Source organism: Urocampus carinirostris, chromosome 3, assembly GCF_059441175.1.
Source record: "Urocampus carinirostris isolate Australia breed hairy pipefish chromosome 3, RoL_Ucar_1.0, whole genome shotgun sequence".
Classification (NCBI taxonomy): Eukaryota; Metazoa; Chordata; class Actinopteri; order Syngnathiformes; family Syngnathidae; genus Urocampus; species Urocampus carinirostris.
The window spans coordinates 57,031,932-57,048,519 of NC_142351.1; the positions used below are offsets into that span (position 1 = coordinate 57,031,932).

At 39.3% G+C, this 16,588-nt stretch overlaps 1 protein-coding gene across 1 annotated transcript in view; it reads left to right on the forward strand.

Moving 5' to 3' along the window:
* The first annotated feature begins 708 nt into the window (after positions 1–708).
* atp7b (ATPase copper transporting beta) overlaps positions 709–16,588 on the forward strand; it is a 37,984-nt gene continuing 22,104 nt past the window's right edge. The window contains exons 1-7 of the mRNA XM_088332616.1: positions 709–877; positions 4,142–4,874; positions 7,574–7,789; positions 9,530–9,693; positions 11,279–11,440; positions 11,502–11,575; positions 13,379–13,562. Coding sequence (XP_088188742.1) covers positions 764–877; positions 4,142–4,874; positions 7,574–7,789; positions 9,530–9,693; positions 11,279–11,440; positions 11,502–11,575; positions 13,379–13,562 — 1,647 coding nt within the window. The 5' untranslated portion in view covers positions 709–763. The remainder of the gene's footprint in view (positions 878–4,141; positions 4,875–7,573; positions 7,790–9,529; positions 9,694–11,278; positions 11,441–11,501; positions 11,576–13,378; positions 13,563–16,588) is intronic.

Sequence of the window (16,588 nt, forward strand, 5' to 3'; positions counted from 1 at the left end):
AAATAACAAGCAAATCTATAGGCACTCTCTAACATACTCATAGGTCGAGACTTTTCGATTTCCTAACACGAGACTCACCTTAAGGGAGCAGACATGTTTGTAACCACTCATATCTTTCACTGCACAATACAGTCAAATACTACATTTTGTCCTCTCTAAACAAATTACAAATTGACAGTATGAAGTTTTGTTGTCACTGTGGCTCAGTTAAAAGCACAGGGTACAGTATTTTCAATAAGTGTGCTTGTAATTTGTAGTCTTAATTAATTTTCTAACCTGTTTTATGCTATTTTTTTTCTAAAATCCAAACTTTTTTAAAGCACGTCTTGTATAAATTTGTTGTATTAATAATTTTACAACCTTTTTGAGAATAGGTACCATGGGGTTTTTAATTTATTTTTATACCTATTGCAGTGAGTCCAGGTTCTTCACCTACTTTCACGTGGAAGTGTCAATTTTCAAAGTAAAAGCTTTCTTCAAAATACACATAGTTGTTGATGGTGCTCATTTGAAATCACAACATAAAAACTGCATTAATATGACGTTTTCCCATCTGTTTTATCCGAAGTCTGCCAACAGGCCAAAAATGACAAGCTTGGATGTTGACCGCTGAAAATCTTATCAGCATAACCCCAATCAGGCGCCCTCTCTCTCTCTCTCTCTCGCTCTTTCTCTCTCGCCCTTGTCTCACCCTTTGCCGACTTTTGCACTCTCCAATCGACGTAAAAAGACCCAACACGCTGCAACTGCAACTAAATCGGACATGTTCTCTTCAAAGCTGCCCAAAAATAAGAATGGGTCGGCGGAACAGTTGTGCATGGTCGAAAGTGGCTGCAGGGAGAAGCGCGCATGTTGCCTGCACAATTCGCAGGCACAGGTAGGTTTGCTTTACATTGTCGTCTTTTGCCCGCTCGAATACTGTCAAAAATACAAATTCGCACACTTTGTCTTAAAGGAAACGAAAGTTGTCGAAATAATGAGCGCTGTAAAGCAGGGGTCCCCAAACCTTATACTGTGAGGGCCACATAACTTTCCCGTTCTCCGTTCGGGGACCAGGGTCACTTTATAACAGGAAAAGTGTGACGATTTCGGCAGTGCCTAAATGTGAAAATATATTGTTTTCCAGAAATCCACAATCAAAAAACCCTTCTGAATTCTTCACAGAACAAAAGTCGTAAGATAATACTATTAATGAAATGGATCCATCTTTTTACAACACTATTTTTAGTCACAGTACCAGAGACAAACGTCAATTTCATTGTGCGTTCTACATGTTACGATGACATTAATTATATTCTACGCGACTTGGCAAATATATTGTCATCGTAACAGGTTAAATGCACATCAAAAATCATTCCAAATGGAGCAGCACATTGACTTCATTTATCAACTAAGGCAACAATGTCGAACTCATTTTCACAGAGGGCCACATAAGCACAATGGCTGTCCAAATAGGGCCTGGTGCAACTAAGAAATGTAACTAAAGTGTAAAATAAATGTCACCACTCCTTTATGTAAAGTAACCAAATATGTATTAGCCATTTAGGGTAAAGTCTTGACACTTTTGGGACTAAAGATACGAGCATTTAGACTGGGAGGTCGGTGGTTCGCGCCCCGGCCGAGTCATTCCTAAGACTTAAAAAGTGGTCGGCGGCGCCCTCTGTTGGCTGCGGCTGCATCGGCTCGCTACAACGGGTCAGGTGCAATCGACATTTCGTTCTGTGTACATTGTTACACAGAATGACAATACAAGGAAATTATTATTATTATTATTATTTTCCCGGGATTACGTTTATCTATTATTTAGAGATGTCACTGTAAATCCTCTTAAACATTTTTAGGATAATTTATTTCACAATTTTACTCGATATGGAAATACTGATGTGTAGTGGCACTGAGCCATAACCTTGCGGATGACGTCATTGTGGGAAATGTAGTTTTTGGTCAAAACACTCTTCAGCCATCTATTTCTAGGCACTCGGACATTTTGAGGTCTTGTGGGCCACATAAAATGATGCGGCGGGCCACATTTGGCCTGTGCACCATGAATTTGGCACAGGTGAGCCAAGACATGTTTTATGCTTCAGTTTGTATATTTTTATCTTGCTCTGCCAATCAACTGATCAACTTCATTGTCAAATATGCTATACGTACAACATACTGCATACATTGAATTACTTATTTTCCCATGTGCATCTTTTACTTTTAATATTCGTAATATTCTTTTATTTATACATCTTTAAAGTTTCTTAATTCTTAGTTTGTATTTTTACGCTGGCAACTGTGTGGACAGCAAAGTAAGAATTTAATTGTGTAGGGAAACGTGGTTCTTTACTGTGCATATGACAATAAACATTTGAATGTGAAAACATGCCATAAAACAATACAAATGAGTAACAAGTAAAAAAAATAGTATAAATATATAACGATAAGTTTAGAATAAAAAATGTGCAATGTGAATACGATGTCGATTTATTTGTAAATCTGACTGCCTCAGACTAGAACCTCAACGCGCGTAACTGCTTTTGGATAACATACATTTGGTCAACATCTCTGCATGTAGCTGCCGTTGCCATGGTAACAGTCAACTGACCTAATCTTCCACTTCAAACATGAAAAGCTACATCTTATTAGACTGCAGAATTGATTTTCCTAATTATGTAGAAGGTGTTTGAAGTGTTTTTGGGGTAAACATCCTTGCAATCTTTGGCTTTGACATCATAAATGCATGTTTTGGGACCAGAATCTGCTTTGTTTACATCTGTTCAATATGTACTTTGGACATCACAACAGTCCTTATGCAGACTTTTATTTGCCATTTGCCAAAAGCAAAGAGAAGACAGAGGGTGGGCCTTCAACATTTGACCCCCCCTCCATGGGGTCAGTTCAAATATGACAGCTTTCAAATAACTTTACCTTGCGTAACTTGCAAGTCATACAGGCCGGCTTTAAGCCAGAAAAATAAAAATGTTGGCTGAAATTTGGTGACGGTACAGTTTGGTCTCAATGCCCAGACACTGAGCTGATTTTGACCCCTTTGAGGTGCCACCGGCTGACTTTAAGCCGAGTCACATTCAAAATCATGTGAATGTTGCTTTATCAGTTTCATTTTGAGCAGGGCTAGGCAAACCATGACCTGCAGGCCATTTACGGCCCGGCAAGCTTGTTAAATCCGGCCCGCTGAACAAAAATGGTGGTAGAATGACAGCATATCTAATTGGTAATAAAGCGCTACTAAGAAAAAAAAATCTTTAGTGCCAGCTGTGTCCCCATTGCCCCTTTGTGGGTCTACTACAAAAAATACTGCTAAAAAATACTACACAATTACTGCTAAATTACTACAAAACTATCAAATTTAGTGTTTGACCACAGGGACCTATTATTTTGCTTTTTTCAAGAGATACTACTAAAATCCCTCTTCGGAAATACGACAAACACAACAAAAATATAACTACAGTAAAGTGCTTTAAACAGGGACCTTATATATTGTTTTGCGTTAATTGTGAGCATTTCAAAAACTGACTAATTCTATTAAAAACATAACATAAATATTCATTTTCAACACAATGCAGCTCACCCAATTTGGAGTAAAGCAGGAGTCTCAAACTTGCATCCCGGTGGCCTATCGCAGACCCCGGATGATAGTTTGAGGCCCATGCCTTAATCTGAAACTTAAATAGAATTTATTCTTATTGTAATGTATCACAACTTAATGATAAAGTCCCATCTTGATGGTACAATACACAAGAAAATGTCATTTTAAAATAATAAATGAAAGATACAATTATTTAAAAAACTAGCTCAAAATATCATTGATGTATTCTCTCTTTATTTCAAGTGTCTATTAATCTTGTAAGGCCCAAATATAGAAAAACCTAAAGGGAAAAATTGACTGTCGATGTGAAGAAAGTGAACATAAAAAACAAAAAAACATTTCTATCACTTTTTAGAAAAAAATACAAACTTGGTAATATTAAAACGCTGGGTTTTACTGAGTTGAACTATAAATTTATCACCTAAATAGCATGAGCTAAGCTTAACTACAAAGACTGTTTTTCAGTATTGCATAAAAAACTCAGTACAAAGGTTGATTTAGTGCTAATTAGCTAAAAGAATGAAAACATTCTTGTTATTTTTACAGCAAGCCATTGACAATTTGGCCTACGAACACGGCAGCCAAAGTGATCTCCGGCCTCCTGTCAAGGCCGCCACAGAAACATTTCAACTCCTGGGATTGGCCGCGGACCACCCGATCCACCAAGCCATCGAGAGCAAGATCTCCCGGCTGAGCGGTGTCATTTCGGTTAGGTACGGCTCTCCTAGCCGGATGATCCAGGTGGACTACTCCAGTTCTCAGATCACCGCCGCAGAGATCGCCCAAGAGCTGCAGAGGATGGGCTTCAAGGTGGAGTCGGAAGCACGAATCCACGTTGACCGCATGCGTTGCAGCTCCTGCGTGGAGTCCGTAGAGCGGTGCCTCAGCACCCTGCGAGGGGTCTCTCGCGTACAGACGATACTCCAACAGGAATCGGTTCTGGTTGCTTTTCAACCCCTTTATGTCACGCGACAGGAACTGAAGGATAGGATTGAGGAGATGGGATTTGAGACTACTCTACTAGCTGATGATTCATCTGCGGTTGTCAGCCACTGGCGGGAGGATACGACTCGGATCGTGACCGTTTGGATCGGAGGAATGACCTGCAGCTCGTGCGTGCGGGCCATTGACGAGAAGATCTCCAGGATGGCGGGGGTCCGCGGTGTAGACGTGTCACGACAAGATAAAAAGGGAACGATAACCTTTGAACCAGGCCTGACGGGGCCGGAACAAATCAGGGTAGCTATCGAGGATATGGGTTTTGACGCCTCACTCCAAGGTAGGCGCAATGTTAATCTTTAAACCGGTTATGCCAAATATAACCGACAGGAAACAAGCCGTTTTTCCAATCCTAATTGTGGCAACCCTCAAATTGCAATTGACTGATGAATAGGGTGTCTTATTTTAGTTGCAGGGGAATCATCTTTTTTATTATAGAACCGTGAAAACTTTGTGTCGGGGTATTTGAACATGAAACAAACATGGCACCCTATGTTTTGTGTATCAATTCAAAACATCAAACAAGCATTCATTCAATCGATCAAAGAGGTTAATGCATTTATACAAATTCACACATGATGTAATGCTTCAATAAAACAAAAGAAACAAACATACCTCACTGCGCTCACCAAAGATGCTTAAATGTCTAGTCATCTTTCTACTGGCTAAATCAGTCCTTCTTTATGAACAAAATGAAGCAGGAGTTATACTGAATACCCGGGATCAAAAATTTGTGGCTCAGGCTCAAACAAAGCCCCCAACACCTGTTTGGTAACCTATACAGGTCTCCATCTTGTGGCGCTACGGCAGCACTCAAAGGACAAAACTCAACTACCAAAGACGATAAAGGTTACCATACCCACAACAATCACGAATAACATACCAACCTTTTTAAAAAACGTTTACAAAATCAAGCAATATTTAATAACTTTGACATTCATTTAATATTTGTTGCTAAAATGGCAAGTCAAGTTATGTTTATTTAGTAGTTTTTTTTAAAACAAAAAATAGGAGACATACAAGGACTAGTATGGTGTGTTAGTCATTATAACAGTAAAATAAGAGATTTTTCAGCAAATCTTATCTCCGTTAACTTTATTAATTCGTCAGCCCAGTTAAAATATATTTGACTTGTATATCTCTCACTAACAGTGAATGTGTTAAGAATGGTTTGCTTTCATCATCGATGACCTCCGACAACTTTTTTTTTTGGTTTGAACAAATTTATTGACACTAATCACAGAAAACAATCATGACAATCTCAACAGCAATTAAGCACATTCACAATATTATATTCCAATATGACGTTTTTAACAGCAAACACAAAGTGAGGTTTGAACAACCCTTCTCGAAAATCTTATTAGCAATCAAGTTTTGATATAGACTCAGCATGCAAATAATAAAAAGGGAACAATAACCTTTGACCTGGGCCTGACAAGGCCGTGGCAAATCAGGCTACTAATAGAAGACATGGGCTTTGACGCATCACTATGTGGTAGGCGCATCGTTTGTCTTTAAACCGGTGATGTCAATGTAACAGATACAAAAGGGTATGTTTTTCCTAAGATTTGTAGGTGATCATTTTTGTTATTGAAAAAAAAATCAACTTAGCAGGACAAATACCAAACTTTGGCTTGGTCAATCTTTTTCCTTCACAGGCAGCCCAGAACAAAAGGAGGTGTTTGTCTCCCATTTTGACATCCAGCAACCTTTGATTTAGAAAAACAGATAGCAACTCTTAGCAACTACTTAAGACGGTGTGATAAAGATTAGGTTGTCGATATTCTGAAACCACAGTTTTTTTGGGATGTTTTCTTGAGTAGCATGCAGATCTCTGGACTTAACCCAATGAAAAGGTGTGTCGACTTCCCCCAAACCTCTGTTTTGTGTTATTTACTGTCAAAACAAGTTTGATAATTGGAAGTACATGTAGCAAGATAGCTGACTAGCCTAGCCCTTAATAATTGTGTTTCTCTTCCATACAATGCCTTAGTAGTTTCTGTATAACTGCATGCCCCTAAAGGCATAGCGTTGTTGTTTTTTTCTTCAAGCAACTCCATAAGTGTGTAAAAATAACAACCCTCATAAATGTCAATTATACGAGAAAAATTGGAAAAATGGGCAATTAATCTTAAAACAGACCATCAAAATTGGGTAATTTATTTTAAAGTAATAAGAAAACTGTGGGTAGTATCTCTGCCCAATATTATATGATAAAATATACAATAATAAAGTATCACATTCACCCCAAAACGTTTGTCATCAATATTTTCAAAATGTTTTATTTTTGTGGAAAATGAATCATTCCTCCATCATTGACAAAAAATGTATAAAGGCCAATGTTCACCTTGCTTTGGCTACCATAGAAACAAACCAGCTATGCGTCCTCTCCACTGCAATGAAGTGTTTTTCTAGTGGCCTTCCTTGTGGGCTTAACGTCAATGGCAGATTGACAAAAAGCACAATTAACTGCGGCGAGTATTTCACCGTTCCACAGACGTAACGATTTAAGTGCGTCTTCAAGTATTTTGGCGAGCAAGACCCAAGCACACATCGGCTGAATGACAATAGTTTATTGGAAGCAAAGGGAAATAACTAAAGATGGGGGCAAACGAGTAGCAAAGAAAACACAGTCCGGAAAACAGTCACGACATGCAAAATTCAGAGTCAAGAACTGATCGCAAATGGTGTATGGGAGCCAGAAAGCATAGGCAAGCAGGAACATCAATACAAAAATCGATCCAATGACTTCTGCTGTCGGCACAGCCCTTAAGTACCGTTTTTTTAAAAATTATAATTAGGTTCAGGTAATAAAAAACAGATGTGCCATCCGGTCCATCTGCCTTTCGGATCCCCCTGAAGGACGGTGGCGTGTTGGATCCTGGCATTGAGTTTAATCTGACATCTCTTTAGAGATGATTGATGCTAAACTTTCAAATGTAAAAGTAAATATGTTATGGCCGTTATTATTTTCATCAGAACCAGACCAGGCTCAAGAAGCGGCTGTTAATTCGGAACTCTCCGACCTTTCGGGCTGGTCTTGCGAAACCAGACTAAGCAACGGAACCGGATGTCATTCAACGGCCGCAAACCTGCACATGGACATTAAAGTGCAGAAATGCTTCATCAGCGTGAAGGGAATGACATGCGCCTCTTGTGTGGCCAACATCGAGAGGAACCTCCTAAAACACAAAGGTGAGTTATGTGTGTAATCACATGAATGTATACATCTTTGATCACTTCTTAGTTTTTATAGGTTTGGAATATTAATAAGTACCAAAATTTACATTGGATTAAATGTAAGGCTGAACAATAGAGTAACTCTGACTAGTGGTAAGATCTTTGGCCCGAACTACACAAGAATTTCGGGCTTAAAATGTCAATTATTAATTCGGGCCGGGCTTTTTCTTGTGTTTTGTTCTCTTTTCTTTGTCTCTTTTTTCGTCCCCTTCATGGAGGATCTGCACTGCATTCACTTACTTTTACTCAAGTAATTATTTCCATGACTGCTTTTTACTTCTACTTGAGCAATATTTGTTTTGAAATATCAGTACTTTTATTTGAGTAACAAGCTTCGGCTCTGCGGCCAAACTTATATTATTCAGATAATTCTATCATACAGAACAAGCTTAGCAAATCATCAATTCCAAATGACTAAATCCTTAGAAAATTATGATCTCAGTGTCATGGTTGATGCGCCGATTCTTCTCTACGTTGCTCAAGTCAGATGTCATCCCTGCGTCATTTCCGCTTCTCGCCAATAGCTTACAAGGTTTACAGATGTTCTTTCTGCTTTTTGGCCAAATATTGCACTGTTTGCAGCTTGTTATCTGATTTGACAGAGTCGGCCTTTAATTCGACCCGAAGCTGCATACCTCAGCCCAAACACACACTTCAGCTCTGAAGTACAAACGGTTGAAGTAAAGCTTTGGGTTCACTTTGGGCTCGGTTCATCAAATCAAGTTAATCCGTCGGGTCAGGGCGGGTTTGGTCGATTCCGAGTTTATATACAGTACACGCGACTCAAGTCGGTTGGATTTTTTTGGTCCAATCTTATCTCTAACTCTGACCAATAGGGGTGGGGCGATATGGCAAAAAGAATACTGTATCACGATTGGTTTGTGAATTACTATCATTCTATCATATTTTCTAAGGGATATTGTGTATTATTCAGAGGCTCCTTGAGCTAAAACAAAGAACAGATTCAAAAAAATAATAATAATAAAAATCAACATCATTATATGGGCAGCACGGCGGCGCAGTGGTTAGCGCATGTGCGGCACAGTTCATGTCTTGGGAACCTTCTGCGTGGGTTCAAATCCAGCTCCAGACTTCCTGTGCGGAGATTGTATGTTCTCCCCGTGCTTGCGTGGGTTTCCCCCGGGCACTCCAAAAACATGCATTTCAGGTGAATTGGCCGGTCCAAATCGTCCCTAGGTGTGAATGAGCGAGTGAGTTGTCTGTTCCCGTGTGCCCTGCGATTGGCTGGCAACCAGTTCAGGGTGTCCCCTGCCCACTGCCCGATGATTTCTGGGATGGGTTCCAGCACCCCTGCGACCCTACTGAGATGAACATCATTATACGCATTTTTTTTTTTCAAAATACTCATATGTCAAGGAATGCGTATTTTTTTATACGCGTTCCTAGATGGAGCGGACATGATTGTCTGCTTCCTTGCTCCCTTTACTGACTTTAAGCCAGGAGATGGCTGCAAAGTAAAACAATCTTTTCGGGGGGTTGTTCTGCCCTGAATATCCCTTATAAAAGCAGGTGTGTGCAATGAAAATCAAGCACAAGGACTGTTTGAACTCAGTTGGGTTTTTTTAACACAATAGAAAAAAGATTTAGTCTTCAACCTTTCAAGGACACCACAAACTACGCACATCCAACCTTTCTGCACTTTCTAATCTTTTTATATGGTCCACTCCTCTTCAGGGATCATCTCTGTCCTGGTGTCCCTGATGGCTGGAAAAGCAGAAGTGAAATATAACCCAGACCTTATAGATGCTCTATTTGTGGCTCGGCTCATCGAGGACTTGGGTTTTGGCGCCAGGACCATTGAGGACAACGCAGACACACACACAAAACTAGAACTTAATGTGAGATGATTCAAAACTGTTCTTTTCAAATGTTATTGGTCTGATTTGGATCAGCGCTTGACTGGGTGGAAACAGGCAGTGGAGAAAATAAGTATTTGAACACCCTGCTATGTCGCTGTTTCTCCGACTTAGAAATCATGGAGGGGTCTGAAATTTCCATCGTAAGTGCATGTCCACTGTGAGAGAGTTAAACTAAAAAGAAAAATCCAGAAATGAAAATGCATGATTTTTTTTAACAATTTATTCGTGTGATACAGCTGCAAATAAGTATTTGAACACCTGTGTATCATACAGAATTCTGACCCTGAAAGACATGTTCGTCCGCCCATTAGAAGTCCTGCTGCACTCCATGTGTCATCCTGAATCAGATGCACCTGTTTTAGGTTATCTGCATAAAGACACCTATCCACTCCTTACAATCAGTAAGATTTAAACTTGTAACACGGCGAAGACCTAAGAGCTGTCCAAAGACACCAGAGCGAAAATTGTACACCTTCACAAGGCTGGAAAGGGCTACGGAGCAATTGCCAAGCAGCTTGTTGAAAAAAGGTCCACTGTTGGAGTAATCATTAGAAATGGAAGAAGCTAAAAATGACAGTCAATCTCAATCAGATTGGAGCCCCATGCAAGATATCACCTCGTGGGGTCTCAATGATTCTATAAAAGGTAAGGAATCAGCCCGGAATTACACGACAGGAATTGGTCAATGACCTGAAAAGAGCTGGGACCACCGTTTCCAAGGTTACTGTAGGTAATACACTAAGACGTCATGATTTGAAATCATTCATGGCACGAAAGGGCCCCTGCTTAAACCAGCACATGCCAAGGCCTGTCTTAAGTCTGCATATGACCATTTGAATGATACAGAGGGTTCATGGGAGAAAGTTTTTCGGTCAGTTGAGACCAAAATAGAACTTTTTGGTCTTAATTCCACCAAGAATGAAGAGTACAATCCGAAGAACACCATCCTTACTGTTAAGCGTGGGGGTGGTAGCACCAAGCTTTGGGGGTGTTCTTCTGCACATGGGACAGGACAAGTGCACTACATTAAATGTATCGCGACTGCATAAGTGCTGTTCATTTTAGGCCAAAATGACAGCAAAAAAAGATACACCGGGTACAAAAAAAGTGTGCTCTACTGGTCGCATGCTTGCAGAAATATGCTATTTGGCATAATACATTGCGGCTACAGGAGTGCAGTCCACTTTTTGGTGATCAGAACAACAATAGGGACGCTAGCCCTGTTATACTGGCCCCAAATCGCAGAAATATGCCATCTGGAATAATGGATCACGGAATATTTTTCTACCTGTGATGTCCTGAAGCTGTCAAGTATGAAGCCTCAACTAACGGGGATTACAGTTGTGGTTATTTTAGTAGTTGTAGTATTTTTTGATTAATTTATTTTTTTTGAGTTTATTATAAAAAAACGTGAAAATAAAAACAGGCCCTGGCCCTTCAAAATGAAATGAACCTTCTTATGGGTTATTGAATTGGGATCAAATCATCTTTATTTGTATAGCGTTTAATCACAAGAAGTCTTAAAGGGCTGTTTGTTTCGGAACTTCATTATGCGTTTTTATAGATTACAGGAATGACCTGCTCATCCTGCACCCACAACATCGAGTCGAAGCTCACGGGAACCAAAGGAATCATCTCCGCCTCTGTGGCCTTGGCAATGAAAACGGCAACAATCCAGTTCAACCCAGATGTTGTGGGAGCACGAGATATCATCAACATCGTTCAGGTGAAACTCATTTGGCCGGACATCTTGTTGGATCCAGCTTCAAGATCTGTTTTCCCTACAGAACCTAGGCTTTGAGGCAACACTGAAGACGACTGGCTTCAAGAGCAACCTCGACCACTCTGAAGAGATCCGACAGCAAGTATCTAACTTGGTTATCACATTGTTTACTGGGGAGGTCATGTGAAAAACAACTTTATGTTATGTGCTCCAACATTATCCAAGCGATTCACTTTTATTTTCCAGCTTTTTAAACTAAAAAGAAATATAGTGCCGTGAAAAAGCATTTGCCCCATCCTGATTTCTGCGTTTTTTGCATATTTATCACCTAAAAAGGCTTCAGATCATCAAACCAATTTTAATATCACACATCACACAGAGACAACCCAGAGAAATACAAAACAGTTTTGAAATGTTGATTCCATGTATAAGGGCACACAAAATTCAAAATGTATCTGGCCAATAGTGAAAAAGTTATTGCCCCCACCTTGTTAAATCACAAAGTAACCGTGACTAACTCCAGTTTTGGAAAAAGCTGAGTTCAGTTCCATAGGCCATGTCTAAAATTGATTGCCACCACCTGTGTTGAATCAAGTAGTAACTTAAATTGAATCTCTTAGACAAAGTGAGGTTAGCTACACAATCTCAAGAACACAACTGACATGCCACGATCCAACAAAATTCAAGAAGAAATAACATAAAAGAAAAAAAAATCCACTGTGCCGAAACGGTCAGTGAAGCACTGCCAGAACCATTATCCACAAATGGAGATAACCGGAAACAGTGGCAAACCTTCCCAGGAGTGGTCTACTCCAAGTGGCTCATCACAGAGGTTACAAAAGAACCTCGAAAAGTAGTCGAGGAACTGCAGGCTTCATTGGACTCGGTTCAGCTTTGTGTTAATGACTTCCCTATAAGAAAGACACTGGTCAAAAATGGCACCCATGGGAGTGTTCCCAGACGAAAACAATTGCTGTCACAAAGGACAAAAATAGTTGTCTCAAATTTGCCAAAAAGGATCTTGGTTATCCTTAAAACCTTTGGAAATAGTTTACTTTTTGGAAGGTGTGCAGTCCATATCTGGTGTAAAAATGGCAGCATTTAAAACATAGTGGAAACAGTAAAGTATGGTGGTGGTAGTGTGATTGTCCGGGGCTGTTGTGCTGCCCCAGAACCAGGACAACTGGGTGACAGAATAAAGAAGCTGGTGTTTACTAGAAGATCCTGAAGAAGAATGTCGGGCAATCAGTGTGTGGCGTCAGACTCAAGTGCTCTTGGATCATGCAGCAAGACAACACACGAGCAAGCCCAGTTCTGATTGGCTGAATCTGAATGATCCGTTATCCCTCATGGCATGTTTCTGCAAACGGGGACCGGCAGAGCTCACTTTTGACAGGCCTGGCAGCTCTTATGTTGCAATTATTTTACGGTTGGATCTCTGGAACGTGTCGTCAAGGCCCACCTAAGATGAACAGCACCCGTGCACAATCCATTATCACTGGTCGACTATTGCTGAGAGCAGGGGCTGGCTGAGCTCATTTTCTCTTTCGCTTTAGGCTACTGAAGCGTGCCATTGTGGCCAGACTAAAATGAAATTCACTCTTTTGGCTATGATTCATTATCCCCAATCGACTGTTGCTGATAGCTGGCGCTGAGTGAGCAAGTCTGTGTCGTGCGTGGTATCTAAATTTCTTTTTTTTTCAGCCTAAAATGAACAACGCCCATGCGGCCACGATCCAATATCCCCAGTTGACAATTTCCGTTATCCATTGTAATTATTGCCAGCTAATAGCAAGAGTAACACTTCCTGAAATGTATAACTACTGTTGCTCATTCCACAAATTATAATATGAAATTAATTGCCCAAAATATTCTTCACTTGATTACCCTCTTTTTATAAGCAAAAGTAACAGGGGGCATGTTTACCTTTGATGAGTGCAGGTGGAAGAACTCTTTCCTGCTCAGCCTGATTTTCGGCCTGCCAGTCATGGGCCTCATGATATACATGATGGTTATGGACAGTCAGCACCAGCAGCATGGTGGCGCTATGCCGGAGGAGCAAAACTTGCTGCCTGGCCTTTCCATCCTCAATTTGACTTTCTTCCTGCTCTGCACACCTGTCCAGGTATTTTTCTTTTCTTAAATTTACATAATCCTGCTATTATCTGAAGTTAAAAAAACAGTTATGAAAGCTCCCTCTAGTGCAAGTGGTTCTCAACTGGTCTAACTTTACAACCTACCATTCCACCCTTACGACAAACAAGACCCTACATGACCCAAACAAGAAAGAATTTTCACTTCTCAAATATTTCCAATTTAATAGTTATAGTATATCAGCTTTAAATTGCATAATATATTCTTTTTTTTTTTTTTGCAAAGAACAAATTAGCCAGCATAAATAAAATGACTTGAAGTACCGTATAAACTCACATATCAGCTTACATATAAGCCACCTCCTAAAACTGCTTTAGTATAGCTACATACTGAAATAAATGTAAAATATAAATCAGTTACATACGTAAACACTAATAATTAGTTAATTGTGTAGTTATTTATTTTCTTGGGACCCATTATTGCGGGCAGAAAAAGAAAATAAAACCAATAAAATCCCAATAAGATGAGCTGCAGTCCCTTTCTAACACAATGCTTAACTGGACATGTAAAAGAGATTGAGCAGGCCATTATTACCATCTACTGTTAAGTAGTGTAGCCGCGAGTCATTTTTTCTTCTTTTTAAGACTATTCGACCAAGGCAAAGGCCCGACCCACCGGTTGAGAAACACTGCTCTAGTGGCATATTGAAGTATGACAATCAAACGCTGAAGCTGCAGGGTACATGGCGTAAAAACATGACCTTTCTGATGTTATTGCTTTGTCAGAAGATAATTTTGCTCACTTTATGCGTCCAATTATTCATTGTCCTCCCGAGGGTTACGTGGTTGCTGGAAAAAAACTAAAATAAAAAGTTAAACTACAATAAAAACATAATGAAAACTTAGACAATGTATTCTTGTACTTGTTGAATCATACCACATGCATTCTGACCATTTTTGTCAATTCAAGTTTCCTTTCCTTTTTTTTTTAATGAATGAATGAATGAATGAATGAAAACTTTATTTCGAACATAAAAATAAAAACAGGACAAAAACAATGAATCAACAACGAAATAATGTCACACATGTTCGAAAAGGGGTAGTCAGAAGCAGATGCCTTTTCCATTTTTTCCTCCCGGTAAACACAAATTGTTAGAATATAAAGGGAAATAATACTTAAACGTATTTGCCATTAGAACACAAAATTGCAAAAAATGCAAAAAATAAGCCTTCGCTAATATCTTCTATTTAAGTATTTATTTTCTTCTTTTAACCATATACCGGATTTTCCGCACTATAAGGCGCACATAAAATCTTTTTTTTTTTTTTAAAGCTGACTTTGCGACTTATAATCCGGTGCGCCTTATATATGGATCAATATTGAATTGCAAGGTCTCGCAACTAGGAGAAGCAGCCACCGACTCCATTTTTCGCGTAGAAAAAGTGCGCTGTGCATACTCGGAAATATTTAACCACGATTCTCTTTTATTTGTGCGTTTGTATAAAGACCCAGAAATGCCTCCTATTAAGAGACACGCTTACAACGCAGAGTTTAAACTCAAGGCGATCAATCACGCAGTACAACACGGAAATAGAGCAGCAGCGAGAGAGTTCAACATTAATGAATCGATGGTGCGGAAGTGGAGGAAGCATGAGGATAAGCTGCGCCAAGTAAGGAAGACTAAACAAAGTTTCCATGGCAATAAAGCGAGATGGCCACAGTTAGAGGACACACTTGAACAGTGGGTTGTTGAACAAAGAGCAGCAAGTAGAAGTGTCAGTACAATAACTATTCAAATGAAGGCAACAGCGCTGGCACGGGAACTTAACATTAAAGAATTAAGAGGTGGTCCTACTTGGTGTGTGTTTACGTTTTACATTTTACAGTTATTATGTTATTGCTTTATTGTTATTGTTTCGCTCTTGTTGTTTTTGCACATTACGAGTGTCACTATATTGCGATTGCACTAACGTTTAATTTACCATAACAGTATCAGCCGTTTTTTTTGCGTGTTGACTAAATGGAGGAAAAGTAAAATGTTATGCCTTGCTGTTGTTCAAAGATGTTAAAGATGTGTCACGAAAATGCTTTACCTCAGAGAAAATAATAAAACAGCTGTTTATTCATTTTGGGAGTGAATGGAGTTGTGGAAAGCCTGTTTGTTATCTATTAATAAAGTTTGACTGACCTATCTGACTGTTTTGTTGACATTCCCTTTAGCGCGGCACCATCTAATGGTTGCATAACGTAACTACATCCTCTACTGTAAGTCAAGTCACATTTATTTATATAGCCCTTAATCACAAAAATGTCTCGAAGGACTGCACAGGATTACAATTACAAAATTGCACAATTACCTGATCTTAAACCAGCATGCACTTATAGCGCCTTATAATGCGGTGCGCCTTATGTATGGAAAAAGTTTTAAAATATATCATTCATTGAAGGTGCACCTTATAACACGGTGTGCCTTCTAGTGCGGAAAATACGGTGTGTGTATATATATATATATATATATATATATATATATAAAACCGCGGTGCACTTGTCCCACTAAAGATCCACATTCACGCTGGACTGGATGATGAGGTTTACTGCAGATGAAATGAGTCACAACATTAGCTTTTCTACTGGCTTTGATCTCTTTGATCTCGTTAGCAGCTCTCTCTGTAGACAGCCCAACAAAGCATATCAAAGAGCTTTCTTTTCAATTTACATAAAATACATTTTAGAATATCACAATACATTTTTACATCCATTTTAACAAGATACTTTTAACAAGAGATCGTATAGTGGATTTTTAACGTTTACAATGAATTCAACATATTTTCTTTAGCCTGAATTTTAACCAACATCACCCTTTTTAATATATATATGAGAAAATAGAAATAAGAACAATGAGTATAAAAACGGATACAATTTACCTACAGATGAAATGAGTCACAACATTAGCTTTTCTGATAGCTTTGATCTCTACAAGGGGAATTAACATTTTAGTAAAACAGAAACAAAACGAAAATAAATCCAAACAGCTTGACAACATCAATCACATTACTG